Below are 17,563 nucleotides of genomic sequence, written 5' to 3' on the forward strand. Positions count from 1 at the left end.
GGAGCGCCCCGCCGCCCCGGGGCTGCTGGCCTCGCCGGCCCTGCCCTGTGGCCGGGCCTGACCCCCGCCAGTCTTGCAGCTTCTCCCTGAGCTCCGGTTTTGCCTCAAAGTGAGGACCTGCCCAAGTGGCTCCGGTAACGATTAAACCGGACGTCGAAGCCGACAGCCAATGGAGAGTCCGGGCGCGCACACACCTTCGGAGACTGGATGCGCGCCCGAGTTTGGGGTCCTGACTGCAAGAACTTGTGGGTGAGGGTGACTGTTGCTACAGGCCTGGGATAGAGACCGGCTTGGCCATCAGGTCGTTCCCGGAAGGAGCGCTGGCTGAAGCACGCGGGGATCTCGGAGCCCAGCTCCTGGCGGCAGGTGCCCACTGCCAGATAGGAGGAAGGAACTTCCCGTTTTCAGCCCTTGTCAGCTGTCGGGTCTCCCCTCCCAGCACTCTTGGACCACGTCGTCCCTCTGAGCTGCTGGTGCAGCCGCTGCCTGCGGGACCTGGGATGGGTTTGGGTGGGCCTTGCTTCTCTGATCTTCTCTTTCCAGTAGGTTTATTTCTCCTCTTTTCTCAGCTACTGACAGGGCTTAGGGAGGGTTGGAGAAGGACTTGACTTTGTGTAAACTATTATCTTTCTTTTGTCCCCATCTAAGAAGATCATCACAAAAGGGATGCTGGCAAACGCAGTCCCTGCCCAAAGACAGAAGCAAAAACAAAACTAAAAACCTGAGGGGCTGAGGCAGAGGCTATAATTAGCATGCTTGTGCCCCACCAAGGGTTCTGGGAAGACCAGGAGATTTGTAGAAAAAGGAAAATGAAACAATGAGAGCAACAGACCAGATAGTATCCTCAAATCCCTTTCTGGTGGCCACTCCTACTTCTTTCCTGCTTCTCACTGTCATGAGTGGAGGTCCTTCCTTCTACCAGAAGCAGCTCTTTTTACAGGCTGTCTTGAGTCAGACTGAGACCACCCTGTGCTAATTTTACTGTCCAGGGGCTGTACCCAGAGTGTCACTGGCCATATCCAGGTTCTCTTTTTTTTTTTTTTTTTTTTTAAGTTTTAAGTGAGTGGGGTAGGGGCAGAGTGAGGGGAGACAGAATCACAAGCGGGCTCCCCACCATTGTCCTGGAGCTGGATGTTGGGCTCGAACTCACAAACCTCGAGACTGTGACCTGAGTCAAAACCAAGTCAGATGCTTAACCGACTGAACCACCCAGGTGCCCTGAGGCCCTCTTTGGACAACCATGTACCTTCTGAGGGGGAGCCTTCACTGCTTAAGGCTGTCCCATTAAGTGGCCAGACCAACATCAGTAGGGCTGCCCCTGGCTTGGTTTGAGAAATGCCCTAGAGGGTAAAGCTATCAGAGTAGCTCTAGGTCTGTGATGACCCACGTGCCCTCCCCAAGTCACACAGTAAGCAGGGGACAGTTCTTTATTCTGCGTTGTCCTCATTTTCTTTTCTTTTTTTAATTTTTTAATTTATTTTTGAGAGACAGAGAGACACAGTGTGAGCAGGGGAGGGTCAGAGAGAGAGGGAGACACAGAATCTGAAGCAGGCTCCAGGCTCTGAGCTAGCTGTCAGCACAGAGCCTGATGCGGGGCTCAAACCATGAACCGTGAGATTGTGACCTGAGCTGAAGCTGGATGCTTAACCCACTGAGCTACTCAGGTGCCCCTTCCTCATTTTCTTGACGTTAATATTTTTGTTTTTTGCTTTGGAGGCTTTCTTCTGTGAAGTGAAGGTGAGGGTAGTAACTGAATACTTAGTAGGTAAGAGATGCTGGTTAAGGGCCACATGTATTTTTTTATGTTTATTTATTTTGAGAGAGAGAGAGAGAGAGAGAGAACAAACTGGGGAGGTGCAGAGAGAGAGGGAGAGAGAGAATCCCAACTATACTCCTTACTCATTGTAGAGACCAACATGGGCCTCCATCTCACGACTGCAAGATCACATCCTGAGCCAAAATCAGGAGTCCATTGCTCAATGCAGGGCCCCCCACATGTATTTCTTAAAGTTGTTATTTACTTGTTTGTTTATATATTTATTTACAGAGGGGAAGAGAGAGCACCTGCTAGTGGGGGAGGGGCAGAGAGAGGAGACAGAATCACCAGCAGGCTCTGCACTGTCAGCCCTGAGCCTGATGCGGGGCTCCAACTCACAAACCTTGAGATCATAACCTGAGCAAAATCAAGAGTCCCACAACTGATGGAGCCACCCAGGTGCCCACCACCACCCACCGCCACACACATGTATTTTTAAAACAACTTTACTGTGGGGTACCTGGGTGACTCAGTCAGTTAAGTGTCTGACTCTTGATTTTGCTCAGGTCGTGATCCCAGGGTCATGGGGTTGAGCCCTGCATGGAGCCTCACGTCGAGCCCCATGTCCAGCTCCATGCTAAGTATGGAACCTGTTTGAGATATTCCCTCTCTCTCTCTCTCTCTCTCCCTCCCTTCCTCTCCTTCCCTCACCCTCTGCCCCTCACCCACATGCATGCCCTCTATCAACATAAATAAATAAAGAAATAATAAGTAAATATTAAAATAACTTCCTTGAGGTTATTTTACATATCATAAAATACCCTCATTTCAGGTATACAATTCCATAATTTTTAGCAACTTTAGGAGCGGTGCAGCCCTTTACCGTCAAATTGTTGCAACACATTTTCTTCCCCCATAATCTCCTTCATGCGTATTTACGCTTAAATTCCGTCCCCTCCCTCAGAGCAACCACGGATTTCCTTTCTGGCTGTATATATTAGTCTTTTCTTGGCATTGCGTATAAATTGAATCATACACTGTGCACCCCTCTGTCTATTCATATATTCCTTTCTTACCCCAGCGAGGTTTTACATCCTCATCATCAAGATCCTCACTTCACGGATGAGGAAATGGGAACACAGGGGCATTAGGGGACTTGTCCAAGGCCGTGCATCTGGCATGAGCACCAGGATCCCATCCCAGAGAGTCTGACGCCAGAGCTGTCTTAACTCCTATACTCATTGGTAGCTGTTTTCTTTCTTAATTAAGGAACTTGCATAATAAAATTTCACCATCGCATCCTTTGCATTTTGTTTGAAGTTTCACTGTTCTGTGAGGTCCTCTGGTCTGAAAACCACTGACCTGATTGCCTCGTTTCATATCTTGCTTTCCCTGCCTTCAGATGGGTGGGCTAAGGAATGACCAGGGAGACGCACGTCCCCGGTGGGCTCTGGGTCTGCTTCCCCGGGGCCAAGGGACACCCGGGGGGAGGGATGCACTCACGAGGGAGGAAACACCTGGAGTCCGGGGACCAGAGGCCCTTTCTGCCCCTGCTGGGAGGGATTCCTGGAGAGTGAACTTGCGACCGGCTGTCCCCTTTCTGCCTCTGTCCACTTCCGTGGGAAGGAGGGGCTGACAGGCACCTGCAGGTTCTGGGGTTAGCTGCTTCCTCTGTCCCTCCACCCATCTACTCTCCTAGGACTGCCCCGCCTGATTATGTCACTGCTGCTGGCAGAGAAACTTCCTCATCTGCCTGACGGAGAATTCCTTGTAGGGGATTGGTTCCCATCTCAACCGCTCGGCCAGCTTCTTCCACAAGGGCTTCTTCGTCTGCGTGGCCTCGGGGCAGCCTTGCTTTCCACTGAAACAGTGCAAGCCTTGTGATTACATGTGTAAATCAGCATTTTTCTATGAGAAGAAAAATCCAGAATATTTTTAAAAGAAGGAGGCATTTTTAAAAACAAAACAAAAACAGAATTGGATAGTGGCAGCATATCTCTCTCTCTCTCTCTCTCTCTCTCTTTCTCTTTCTCTCTCTCTCTCTCTCTCTCTCTTTTGTTTAGCATTTATTTTTGAGAAAGAGGGAGAGAGAGACAGAGACAGAGCATAAGCAAGGAAGGTGCACAGAGAGAGGTAGGTACAGAATCCCAGGCAGGCTCCAGCCTCTGAGCTGTCAGCCCAGAGCCTGAGGCGGGGCTCAAACCCATAAACCGTGAGATCATGACCTGAGCCCAAATTGGATGCTTAACCCACTGAGCCACCCAGGCGCCCTGGCACCTCTCTTTCAACAGCCTGTAAGAGCCAGGACTCTGCTGGTACTTTAAAATCATTACCTTGTTTCATTCACTCTTACAGTGGAACCGTGCGTAGGTGCTAATACTGTTCTGACCTACATATGCTAAAAGTGAGGTATAGAAAAGATGAGGTGACCTATTAGGTAACCAAAAATTTCTGGGTTTTCTCCTCATACCCTCCCCGTTTTATTTGAGGCAAAATTCACATAACATAAAATTAACCATTTTAAAGTGTCCAGTTCAGTGGCATTCCATACAGTCACAGTGTTGTACCACAGTCCCCCCCTTGTCTAGTTCCAGATTTTTCTCACGCCCAAAGAAGTCCCTGGGTCCAACAGGCAGTCACTCCTATCTCCGCTCTCTCCAAGCCCTGACAACGACTTGTCTGCTCTCTCTCTCTGTGGATTTGCCTGTTCGGGAGAATTCATGTAAATGGAATCAGATGATACGTGACCTTCTGTGTGCGCAGCATCTCGCCTCCGGCGTTCATCCGCACAGCAGCGAGAATCCACACTGCGTTCCTATTTATGTCTAACAGCATCCATCGTGTGGATGAACCATGGTTTATTGGCTCCCTCACCCCGTGATGGACATTTGGACTTTTCCCACTTTTTGGCTGTATCCTTGTCAACCCTTCTTATTTTCCTTAAAAACAAAAAACAAAACAAAACAAAACAAAAAAACCCCGAGAAACAATTAGGGCCATCCTAGTAGGGGACAGGGGGACTCTTTCTCACTGTGATGCTGATTTGCATTCCCCTACTGACAAAGGATGTTAGGCATCTTTTCATGTACATGTTGGTCATGTGTGTATTTTCTTTGGAGAAATGCCTCATCAAGTCCTTTGCCCTTAAAAAAAATCCTTGCTTTTAGTTGTAAGTATTCTTTATAAATGGTGGATACTAGACCCTTATCAAATACATGATTTGCAGACACTTCTTCCCGTGTCGTAAGTTGCCTTCACTTTCTTGATAGTGTCCTTCACTGCACAAACGTTTTTAAGGTTTATGATACCCAACTTATTTTTTCTTTAGTTATTTGTGTTTTGGTGTCCCTGTCTAAGAATCTGTTGCCCATCTAAAGCCGTGAAGCTTTTCCTCTGCATTTTAGTAAATGATTTTTATAGCGTTAGTGCTTCCATTCAGGGCTTTGGTCTATTTTGAGTTCATTTTTGTGTGTGGTGTGAGGTAGGGGTCCAGCTTCCTTCTTTGGCGTGCAGGTATCCAGTCTTCCCAGCACCTTCACTGTCCATTTTTGGGGTGCTTGTTTCTTGAGGGAGAGCCCAGGTTTTACTTCATTTTCTCTGCCTTCCTCAGTGCCTTTGGCAGGGCCTAGCACGTTGGGGCGGGGGAGGCAGCTGGGCATTGAGACAGTGAATGAGTGTGAGTGCCTGAGCCTCAGTCTTATCCCAAGAGCCAGCCAGTGCATGTGAGGAGCCCAGGGGCTGAGTGACCGGGTCCTTTTCTCTGCTCTGCAGGTGCAGCCAGCGTCATTGTGGGCCACCCTCTGGACACGGTCAAGGTACTTCAAACCATGTTTGCCATTACCTCTTGGAAGGGGGCCTAGAGTGAGTCTGCCTCCAGGAATGTGTCTGCCGTTTCTGATTCCAAGACGGTCTTCAGCCCAGGGCAGATTCTCTGTGCCAGCCCAGGGGAGGTGGGGTGCCAGGAGGACTGGTTTGGATCATCATTCTCCTCTCCTTCCTTGGCAGTGATTTTGTTTTTGTGAATGCTCCGCTTCTGCCGCCAGGTTCTCATGGGCTGTGGGGGAGGGGCCAGAGCAACGGTGAGTGTCCCTTGCCAGTGTCTGTGGAACTAAGAAACCAGGAATGGCTTCTGATGTGAGGTGGCATTGAGGTCCAGAATTTAAGGTTGGGTTTTAGGTGATTCGAGAAGATGTTCCAGGCGTAGAGAGAGCCGCGTGGGCAGTGGCACTGAGGTGGGGACACTGCGTGGGGGTAAAGCATGGCCGGTGTTGCTGGTGCTGATCTGGTTCCTGAAAGCAGCTATAGGATAAGAGTTCAGAGAAGAGGGGTCAGCCCTTCATCTTTGGAGGCTTTCAGTGCGTGGGATGCGAGGACTCAGTGGGGCCACCTGCCATTGGGATCATCCAGGCCCCTTGTTTGACAGGTGTAGAAACTGGCCCAGAAAGGGGAGGGGGTTGCCTTAGGTCATATAACAGGTTAAAGCATTGAGGAATGAGGTGACCCCACCCGCATCCTTGCCACCTGTCCCTAGGACTCAGAGCCCTACCGTGAGAGCATGGTCACAAATAGTGCCTTCTCGCCCCTGAGCTGCACGTCCACAGCTAAAGCTCTGCCTGGATCTCGCGCAGAGAGCATCTTCGCGGGCCCTTCCCAGCCGGCTGCTACAATCCCTTCTCTCCCCATCTTCTTCCCTTTGGGACCGAGCACCCCTCCTAGGTCAGAGCCCAGACCTGCTCTCTTCTTGGTAGCGGATCAGCCTATTTGTCTTGAATAATTGACGGTATTTCCTGGCTCCTTGTGTCCCCCATATGGCCCTGTCTTTTGCTCAGACATGAAACACACCCCAGACACTGGGACTTTGTAGGCCATATGGGGATAGCAAGGCATCAGTAGACCAAACAGGTCCAATCCCTGCCCCTGTGGGCCTTCTGCCTACATTTCTGGCAAAGGGAACCATTGTGGCCCCGGGGGGCGGGGGGGGGCGGGGAGTGTCCTTCCCTTACCCCCAGCATGGCCTGCGGCTGGTGGAGCTGGTTGGAGGCGTGCCCTTCCCACACAGCCAGTCTGGCCACCTGAAAAGGCTAGAGGTCTCTTCCTCCTCTCCGCTCTGCCCCTTTCTGATATATAAATCCAGTCTCTGCCCAGCCTGAGAACGTCTCCGCTCAGCACACCAGCCTGGTGATGCCAGCCTACGTGGTTGGCCTTGCATCCTGCCAGGGATGTGCCCCTTGTTACTCCCCAGAACACGCTCCTTCCTTCCTGTCTTCTGGCTGATGTTTTCTCTGGAGTCTCTGTCTGAGAAAGGTCTGAGCAAGAGGCTCAGAGTCTGTGTCACCTGGAGGACAGTCTCTGCCTCCCCCTGCTTTCCTGTAATGGGGCTGCAGCCCCTCGAGCCTTGCTTTCCTTATCTGAAAAATGGGCACAGAGCACCTCCTGGTGGGGCTGTGGCGAAGGTTGTCACTGTGGCACCAAGGCTAGCGTAATAGGTGAGCCGTTTGTATCCTGATGAACACATGCTGTTGGGAGTGAGTTGTGACTTGTCCAAGGTCCCAGGGCTTGTGCTTGGAAGAGCCACGCTAAAAGGACCTGGTCAGGGTCCATCCCCTCCCTTGGCCACCTCATCACAGGTAGGAGAGCCTGCCTGTGGCTTCTTGGTGGCCCTAAAGCTGGGATCCGGATTCTCACCTGGCTGTCGGCACAGCTAGGGCATTTGGGGTGTCTGCCTGGTGCAGTGTGACCAGGGTCTGCGAATCAGGGCTCAGCTGCCTTTAGACCAGCTAGTGAACCGTAGAGAGCAAAGAGGCATTGGTGTCAGCTGCTACGTTTGTCATAATTCGTTACAGCAGCAGTAGGAAATGAATAGAGGAAGTCCGCTTTCTCCATCTGTAAAATGGGGATAGTATCCGTGCTGCCTAGCGTTTGTGGGATCCCGTGAAAGAAGTTCTGTGAGGTGCCCCGTGTTTCCCCAGGCGTGCCGCTGTCCTGCACTGAACACCAGCACCTGTGGTGATGGTGCCCTGTGCTGCTGGCTGCAGGGGTGGTCACCTCAAGGCTCAGCATGGCTGGGAGACCATCGCTCCCTGGTTTTGAAACTGTGCTGTGATCTGGGTTTGACTCTTGGGTTGAGTTTCCGCATGTATGATATGCTTGCGTGACTAAGCCCTTGAGTTTTTCAGAGGAACTTGATTGTTCTTGGGGACTCAACCGTTTGGTGGATTCAGTACCCAGAGGCAGCCCTCGTCAGTGCCAGGGCCCGTGGGAGAGGGCGTTTGGCCTCTTAATGCCAGTCTTAAATGGGGGACAAGAGAGAGGCCCGTGCCCACCTCCTCTTGCCTATGTTGTCATCATGGTTGGGGATACCCTACCCCAAGGTAGACCTCTGTGGGTTTGCTTAATGGGAAGCCCGGTTCTCATCTTGCTACACCTTCTGGGGTGTCTCCGCCTCCACCCAATTTAATATTGCATTTTCCTTCAACCACTCCGCACTCTTGACCCTGGGCCTATTTTTCTCCATGGCACCTGTTATCATCTAGGATATATATTTGGTTGGGAATTACCTTTGATTGGCTGCTGTTTCCTTCCCTGCTTGAGTATAAGTTCCAGGAGTTTGCTTTCTCTCCTACGAAATCTCCTGAGTGCCTCAGTGACTGTTATCAGATAGGCGTTCAATAGTACCAGTGGAGTGAGTCAATCAGTACATTTCTCTGATTATGAAAGTAATCCTTAGGAAACATGGGGTACCATTTATGTATTGTAACTATAGGAGCGCTACACATTGCTTGTGGCCATGTGGGTTTACAACACTGTTGTGATGAATGTCTGCCGAGCTTTTAGCCATGGTTATTAGCTCAGGGAAGAGGTGGGGAGAGAGAATGTTGGAATTCTTTTACTTTTTATTAAAAAAAAATTTTTTTTACATTTATTTATTTTCGAAAGACAGAGAGAGATAGAGCGTGAACGGGGCGGGGGGGGCAGAGAGAGAAAGAGACACAGAATCTGAAGCAGGCTCCAGGCTCTGAGGTGTCAGCACACAGCCCGACGCAGGGCTCAAACCCACGAGCCATGAGATCATGACCTGAGCCGAAGTTGGACACTCAACCAACTGAGCCACCCAGGCGCCCCTAGAATTTTTTTATTTAGAAAATGTATTCCCACATGAGTTGCGTTCTTAAAATTATTTTTAAATTATGTAAGCTAAAAATAATGCACGCAACCCCTGTCTGTTGCAGGGAAGTTGGAAAATGAAATGCAGTTCGGGGCAGAAAAATATCGCCCCTGAGTTTCCCCTCAGAGACCCTCACTAAGTCTGTGCTGCTGTAGGCTCAGCTCAGGCGGTTAGCGCCAAGTATTAGTCTGCACCCTGGGTCTTGGTCGTCCCTCGGCCCTGGGTTCTGAGAGGTCCAGATCATTCCTTCTGTGGTTCTCAGGGCTACTTCTTACCAGCTCAAGGAGGGGCCCTGTCTCTTATGTGAGCTTCCTCAGACCCTCCGTGACTATCAACCCATGCCTGTGGTCCCAGAGCTCCATCCCAGGACACCACCTCTTCCCCTTCGGCCCCTCCTTCAGCCAGTGCAAAGGGGACACATGGCAGGGCCATGCTCAGCGTGGGGACAAGAGGGAAATCTGAGACGGTTCTGCCATAGGGAGCCCATATAAACCATAAGTAAACAGAAAAATGACACCTTTGCAACATTTAAGTTCAGACCTAGAAGATGAGCAGTTGCTGGAAGAGCCTTTTGGGGGAAGGAAGAACTGGTAGAAATGACAGGTGGGGAGAGGAAGGGAGAAAGTGACATCCCAGGGCCTGTGGGTATGCCACGTGGTGGGCACAGAGGGCAGGGGCATAGAGAAGATGACATGCAGGGGTGAGAGGCCGGCCGTCCCCAGCCTCCTGGACATGGGTTGAGAGTGTGGGGTTTACTGTAAGTTTGATGGGAAGCCGCCAGCCGACTTTGAATAGCAGTGATGTGATTCCCTGTTGTTGGAAGAGAACAGTGTGCTGGCTGTGTAGACACAGGCGAAGGGGTGAGAGAGGTAGTACAGGCTGGTGGGGAGACCAGCCATCATCCAGGGGGGAGATGAAAGGGTTCTGGGGGGCAGGAAGGACAAGGACTCTGCTCACTTGTCCAGGATGGACGAATGTGGACAGCGGATGGGGCGGGACCATGCATTAGTTTTCGTACTCAGGAGATAGGGATCACATGTTCATCATTCTAGCATCATTTCAGAACAACAAACAGGCCTTTGTCCTTCGCTCAGGCCAGGAAGACTTCCGCTCCATTCAGCAGGGTCTGAATGGGACGCTGCGGGAGGCGGTGCAGGTAGAAGACAGGGCACGGCCTGGTGGGGACAGAAACCCAGCCGTCCTTGCGGGCTGGGTCACTTGGGGCAGGGCCATCCCCGCTCTGGGCCTCGGCGCCACAAGGTCTACAGCTCTGGGGCAGCGGGGACGTGGATGATCTCGGCCTGGGCCCTCACGTTGTCGCATCTCTCCGCAGACGCGCCTGCAGGCCGGTGTCAACTATGGGAACACCTTCAGCTGCATCCGCACCGTGTACCGGAGGGAGAGTGTAAGTGCCCCCCTCCCCGGGGGGGGGGGGCTGGGGCCCTACCCGCCGGGGGACTCCCACAAACAGCTCGAAGCCTGCCGAGGCCCGGGGGCCCGGGGGCCACAGCCCTGCCGCCAGCCCATCAGGCGGGAGGCCTGTTCATGCCTGCTCCGTCACTTCTGGCTCAGTTTTGCCTCCTCCCTCCTCACCTCACACCACATCTCACATACCTGTGTCACCTACCCTTAGCCCTGCCACCTCGTGCAGTGTTACTGATGAAAAAAACCTGATTTTGTGTAACCTCTCTGGAGGAATTCTAAGGAATTTAGAAACACAGGGAGGAGAATTCTTATGAAAGCAGTGACTTGTCAATTTTCGAAGCCAAATGAGAGGCCACTAAACCACGTGCTCACTGGCTTCCCTTCCTGTGGTGGGAGCCAGGCCCTTCAGATTCCAGATGTCCAGCGCTGGCTTGTACCTCAGGTTTCTTGAGAACAGGGGGCCCAAGATTTTCCTTTTCCAAGGGAAAAACTGAATACTACTTTTTAAAATGTTTTAAATGTTTTTTATTTATTCTTAAGAGAGACAGACAGAGCATGCCTGGGGGAGGGGCAGAGAGAGGGAGACACAGAATCCGAAGCAGGCTCCAGGCCCTGAGCTAGCTGTCAGCACAGAGCCTGACGCAGGGCTCGAACCCACGAACTTGAGATCTGACCTGAGCCGAAGTCAGTCATTTAACCAACTGAGCCACCCAGGCGCCCTGCTTTTTTTTTTTAAGTTTGTTTATTTTTGAGAGAGAGAGAGAGAGAGAGAGAGAGAGAGAGCATGTGCACACGTGCTTAGCTGAAATCAGAAGTTGCATGCCTCACTGACTTAGCCACCCCGGTGCCCCAGTTTTGAATAATATTTTATAGAGGGGATCAGGCGCCCTTCTTGAGAACTAGCATGTGGTTTCTAATGACTTTCTGAGGCCCTTCTTTGGGGAGTTTAAAATACATTTTATCACCAAAGATGAAATGACAATTAAAGAGGCGGTCAGCTGTAAGCCCGGTGGCAGCCCCGGTCTTTCCCTTGAGTCCCTGGAAATGTGGCCCCATTGCCGACCACCATCTCACAGGAGGGGCCCTAGGGCTCGAGAGCCTCCTGTCTGCCCGTGGGGATTCTCCTCAAAGGTGTGTTTTTGTCGGGGTGTCTGACTCTCCCGACGGGCTGCTTTACAGTGAACTGCAAACTTTACTCTAGCCGTTCTGGGCAACGTGCAATTCATCACTCCCCTGAAAGGTGGCCATGAATTCTCCTTTTTGGCACACGCGGTCCTCAGTGCCTGCCAGCCAGCGTCCCCGCTCCGGGGGTTTGTGGGAACTGTGAGCCTGCCTTGGAGACACAGCGCTCTGTGCGCTAAGTGATGTCCCACGTTATCTGAAGGAGCTCAGAGGGAGGACCTGTGGCAGGCTGTGTGTGCATGGGGTGTGTGTGCACCCGCATGGTGTGAACGTGCGTGTGGGAGGTGGCCTGCCTCTGGTGGGTAGGGTGCACACACCTAAGTCAGGATGAGCAGGTTTGTGTGGAGCCTGGAGTTTGTATAACATCTTCCTGGTACTGTTTCGATTTTTGGCACAGGGCTCAAAGTATGTGCTGGCCTGACTCCTCCAAGGGCCTGTGGAATTTTCCAGGTTTCAGAGGAGTGTCTGTGATGTTCCTCAAGAGTGCAGTACAGAGGGGACGCCTGGGTGGCTCAGTCGCTTAAGTGTCCACCTTTGGCTCAGGTCATGATCTCATGGTTTGTGGGTTCAAATCCTGCATTGGGCTCTGACAGCTCAGAGCCTGGAGTCTGCTTTCAGTTCTGTGTCTCCTTCTTTCTCTGCCCCTCCCTGGCTTGCTTTCTCTCTCTCTCTCTCTCTCTCTAAACTAAGTAAATGTTAAAAAAAATTTTTAAAAAGAGTGCAGTGTGGGGGCACCTGGGTGGCTCAGTTGCTTAAGTGTCCAGCTTTGGCTCAGGTTATGATCTCATGGTTTGTGGGTTCGAGCCCCGCGTCGGTCTCTGTGCTGACGGATAGCTGATTCTTTGTCTCCCTCTCTCTCTGATCCCCCGCCCCCGCTCGCACTGCCTCTCTCTGTCTCTCAAAAAAATAAATTAAAAAACATTTAAAAATTTAAAAATAAATAAATAAATAAATAAATAAATAAATAAATAAAAATAAGAGTGCAGTGTGGAAAGGACCCTCTCCTCAGCCTGCAGCCCTCTCTCCTGTGGTTTCTGTGAATGTACAGAAGCCTTCTGGGGGCTCTGCCCCCCTTAGGCCCTCCCCACAGACTTAACGCATTGAATCTTAGTCACCTATGAGTTTGTCTGGCCCTGCCCCCTCCTCCCCTTTCCTGCACCCAGAGTGTGGGCGCAGTGAGGGCAGCAAGGATTTCTTAGAGTGTCCCTTGTGTCCCCCTGGCACATGGCAGATGTTCCCAAGAATGTTTGGGTATGTGGCACTTGGCAAGTCTGCTACCCACTAGCTCCTTGCAGACAGATTTCTTTTCTTTTTAATGTTTTTAATGTTTATTTCTTTTTGAGAGAGAGAGAGAGGAGAAGAGAGACAGTGTGCAAGCAGAGGAGGGGCAGAGAGAGAGGAGGACACAGAATCCGAAGCAGGCTCCAGGCTCTGAGCTGGCAGCACAGAGCCCAACGCAGGGCTCAAACTCCTGAACTGTGTGATCATGACCTGAGCTGAGGTCGCACACTTGACTCACGGAGCCACCCAGGTGCCCCTGCAGCCTGATATCAGTCCAGCCCAAGGACACGGAGTCCACGCCCAGGACACCCTGACTTGAGACACAAAACGGCATCCACATGCTGCTTTCTCCCCCTGGGCAAGAATGCCCTGCCCGTGCGTGGAGAACACCCCCTCTTCTGCCTGTCTCTCCTCTCATCTCAGTGTCCTCTTGTTTTCTTTGTCACTGACATAAGGATTAGATTTCCCAAAGCGTCCCCTCACCAGCCTGCAGGCACCCCGCAGGCAGGGCCCGTGCAGAGGGCGGCGTGGGGAGCTCGGTGCCTTGGCCTGCAGGCGGCCCCAGGCCCTCATGCTCCACTGCCCTGGTTCTCCCGCAGGTCTTTGGCTTCTTCAAGGGCATGTCCTTTCCCCTGGCCAGCATCGCCATCTACAACTCGGTGGTGTTCGGGGTCTTCAGTAACATGCAGAGGTTCCTTAGCCAGCATCGCTGCAGGGAGCCTGGAGCCAGCCCGTCCGGCACCCTCTCTGACCTGCTCCTGGCCAGCGTGGTGGCCGGCACAGTCTCCGTGGGGCTGGGCACGCCCGTAGACCTCGTCAAGATCCGGCTGCAGATGCAAACACAGCCGCTTCGGGAAGGTAAGAGTAGGGGAGGGGTCCTGACGCCTGGGTGCCTAGGCCCCATGGCTGGCTTGCTGGCTCTGGGATGCCATTGTTCATATCCTTTACATGGAGCAGCGCGTCTGCATTGGTCTGGAGGGTCTCTCCCCTTCCTTGACTTTGCAGTTAGAGCTTCACTTCTTGTGGTGCTACCCAGCAATCCTGCACCACCGGCCAAGTCTGTTACTTCCTCTCTGCTGAGAAAGGAGTTTCTGTGTCCTTTCCTGGAAGTAGTTTGATAAAGGAGGATGGAAAAAACAGGAAGGCCCTTGCTGTACAGAATAGACAGTGCCAGCTCTCGAGGAAGGACAAGCTGGGGGTCTTAGATTTCAATCCCTCCACGTTGGGTTCTTGGCTCTGATTGTACTTCGTCTCCTCAGATAAGATACGCCCCTGCCTGGGCCACCTTCTTTCTGTATAATGGAAAGGCTGGATCTGTGGTCCTTCCTGACGCCTCAGACGTCTGGTCTGGGCTGACAGCTCTCGTGGATAAGACCCCTCTGCCTGACAGCCCTTTGAATGACTTGGATGTGATGTCTCTGCCCTCAGAGGCTGGGGCTCAGCTGGGCTCCACGGCAAAAGCCCTGGTAATGCCCTGGGGAGCCCTCTAGCTCAGAAGCTCTCCTGCCTTGATTTAGCCTGCACATCTCGTCTGGCCCAGGAGGTATTCTGGACCAGGCTGGACATGCCTGGGAAGACGCTCTGTGCCCCCAGGCCCACGGTCACCATCAGCATGTGGGTGATACAGGACAACAAGCAGGTTGGCTCGTCCGGAAGGTTACGGCGCAGCCCCGTTGGGACCACAGAGATCTACAGGCAAGGGGATCCCACCTCCATCTGCTTGAGTCACGTCTTGGTACAGTCTAGTTGAATCAGAGGGTTGCCCCTCACAGAAATGTCTGAAGCTTGCTGATGTGGTCCTGTCCCCGAGGCAAAAGCAAAGATGTGGCGGAATGGAGGGCATTGCGAACAGACAGAACCAGGAGTCTGGGCCCCCAAACTGGTGTTTTCTGTCTCCTATTTGAGGAAAGCCTTAAGTCTTAAAACTCTTTGGGTCCAGATGTTGCAAGATTTCCCATTGAGAAGTCTTCACCTGCACCCTTCACAGCCTGGGCACCTTGACCCTGGAAGGGGAGGAAAAAGGGCTAGTCTTTCACCTCCTTGGTTAAGTGCATGTGCATCCTGAGGGGAGACGAGGCACGGCCAGCCCAGACACCAAGGGAGCTGTTTTTGAAGAACTGCCTTCCTTAGGAAAGCCGGGGATGTTTGGAGGCAAATTAAGTGATTGCATCCTCTGTCCTGCCCTCCCCCAGCCCCTAGCTTCCCCACAGAGGGTGCTAGAACAGTGGCTAACCTGGCAGGCCAAGACCTGAACTTCAAGAGATCCTGAGCCCAGGCTAAAAGCCTCTGGCGCTTGGAGGAAGGATGGGAGGCAGTCAAGGAATGGCCAGACCCAAGAAGGGCCCCAAAGCTGGGTGCAACCAGCCAGATTTAGGGAGCTGCAAGGCTGCAGCAGCTCACCGTATGCCTGACATTGTGTGCACTATTCATCTCATACCTCACCTTGATGTCGTAAGGTCTGCATGGCTGCTAGCCTTGTTGGTTTACCCAGCACACTAGGTAAGCACCTGCTCCAGGCCAGCACAGCCCTGAGGGTCGCCTGTGTCTGCTCCTGGGGCCTTGTCTCCTGGATAAGCTCTCTGAGCAGTGGCAACATGGGGACCAGTGTGTCCTCCCTGTCCCTCTCCACCAGGATGTGGAGGAGGAGGAGGGATGTGATTTCTTGGCCCAACTCCTGGACAGGTGGGACCCTGCCCACAGCCTTCTGTTATGAGTGCATCTGTTGTGCCCAAAGGAACCTGGTAGTCTTCAGTCAATCCCTTGAGGCAGCAATAGAAAATGAACGTGTGTTTATTCTGTCCTTTTCAGTGAGCCAAGAAGCTGGCCTTTTGTGAAGTCAGGGAAGGCTCTTAATAAGAAGCCAAGGGAGTGTCCTGCAGGCAAACCTTTCTCACCTCTGCTGAGTTCCCAGTCTTAGCCCCTGGGCCCCGGGGCTTATCTGGCAGGTGTGAGGACAAAGGTGGTCCACCTGGGCAAGTACAGGGAGGGTAGAAATAATGCAGCATCCACCTGAGCTGCGCTCCTCTGGTCTGGGCTCAGCGGGATCACAGCAGTGGGGGCTGAGTAGCCAGTACTTACAGAGCCCGTATCCTGTGCCAGGCACTACGTGAGGGGCTCTGTGTATGTTGCATCTTCCCAGCAACCCAATTCCCAGACCTTTACAAAGGGGAGCCTGAGGCACGGCCTGAGGTCATGCCCCTGGCAGGAGGTGGAGTGGACTCAGCGCCCACTAAGTCTGCCCCTCAAGAAGCTGAGACTCCTCGGCAGGGTTGATAATACTCAGGCCTTTGCACAAAGTTATCACCAACCCAGCTTCAGTCTTGAGGGGGAACTTGGGCTGGGGGCGTGTCTCCAGAATGACGTTGTTCAGGTAATAGGCACAGCTCATGGAATGCAACAGATGGGTGTGAATTCTCAGCCTGGTCTGCTGTTCACCTCCCACCCCAGCCGCCTGGGGCAGGGAAGAGGGTGGGGGGAGGCCTTTGGTAGCTATTGTGCTGGGCAGGATCACTGCTGGGGACAGGGCAGGGCAGGCCGGTGGGCTGTGGGCCCAGCAGTACTTGGCGCCTGGAGTCTCTCCAGGAAAGGGGGAAGGATGCAGCTGTCTTTTCCTTGTCCCTCGGGAGCCCTCTGGGCCAGAGACAGAAAGCTCAGAGACTCACTGGGACCCGGGAGGTACCGTAAGTGAGCGGAGTGCCTGGAAAATGTACTCACTTCGGTTTTACGTGTAACCCACAGCCCTCCTAACTCACATTTCATTTCTCCTCTTTTGACTGAACCATGGACACAGAACATGTTTCACTTTCACTATTGCTCTGCTGTTACCAAAGCAGTCAGTTTTGGCACCAGGGAAGGCAGTAGGGAGGGGCAGGGACTATGGCAGGCGTGGCCCTTGTCCTGTCTAAGAGGGCAGCTACGCCCCTATCCCAGGTCACAGTTGCTTCATGGCCTGGATTGGAAATTGTCAGATCAATTAATTAAAAATGAAATCAGACACAAACAGGACACCATGAAGCCCAATGCACCGTGTGCACTGGACAGCGCATGGCTGGTACTGGCCACCGGCTTGTGGTCTTGGCTCTGGGTCAGGCCCGCTGAGATGGGCCTTTGCAGGTAGCCTCGGGCAGGGCTTGTGGGACTGTCCGTGTTCTGTGGCTTTACCCCAGAATCGTCCAAACCACTTCCTGGGTGGAGACAAGGGACTGTGTCCGTGTACTGAAGTTCAGTGCAGGGGGCCTTTGGCATCTCCGCTTTGGGACATGTGACCGTTAGGATGGAGGCGATGACAAGGTCAGAGTTCAGCTCACCTGAAGGCTTGCAAATATAACATGAGGGAGTCCATCTCGATTATCTATGAGTGGTGACCCATGGTTGAAAATGCACAAAAGACATGGAGCTCCTGGGTGGCTCAGTCAGTTAAGTGTCTGACTCTTGACTTGGGCTCAGGTCGTGGTCTCACAGTTTGTGGGTTCGAGCCCTGCTGTGGGCTCTGTGCTGATAGTGTGGAGCCTGCTTGGTATTCTCTCTGTCTCCCTCTCCCCCTCCCTCTCCCTCCCTTTCTGGCCCTCCCTGACTTGTCGTTTCTCTCTCTCTCAAAATAAGCTTTGAAAACAAATGTACAAAAGACAGAACATTAAATGTAGAGGGAAAATGTCTGTCCAAATACAGTAATGTGTTTCTGTTTCTAAATACATAATGTATGTATTTTAATTGAATAGTTAAAGTATTTTAAAGAGTAAAATATTTAAAAAATT

General features: G+C 52.3%; 1 protein-coding gene across 2 annotated transcripts in view; it reads left to right on the top strand.

The window, feature by feature from the left end:
- The window catches only part of SLC25A48 (solute carrier family 25 member 48), a 43,072-nt gene that overhangs the window by 517 nt on the left and 24,992 nt on the right, over positions 1-17,563 (top strand). For both annotated transcript variants that reach the window (XM_029941323.1, XM_029941324.1), the window contains exons 2-4: positions 5,528-5,571; positions 10,255-10,326; positions 13,409-13,667. In XM_029941323.1, coding sequence (XP_029797183.1) covers positions 5,528-5,571; positions 10,255-10,326; positions 13,409-13,667 — 375 coding nt within the window. The remainder of the gene's footprint in view (positions 1-5,527; positions 5,572-10,254; positions 10,327-13,408; positions 13,668-17,563) is intronic.

Source organism: Suricata suricatta, chromosome 6, assembly GCF_006229205.1.
Source record: "Suricata suricatta isolate VVHF042 chromosome 6, meerkat_22Aug2017_6uvM2_HiC, whole genome shotgun sequence".
NCBI classification, from domain to species: Eukaryota; Metazoa; Chordata; class Mammalia; order Carnivora; family Herpestidae; genus Suricata; species Suricata suricatta.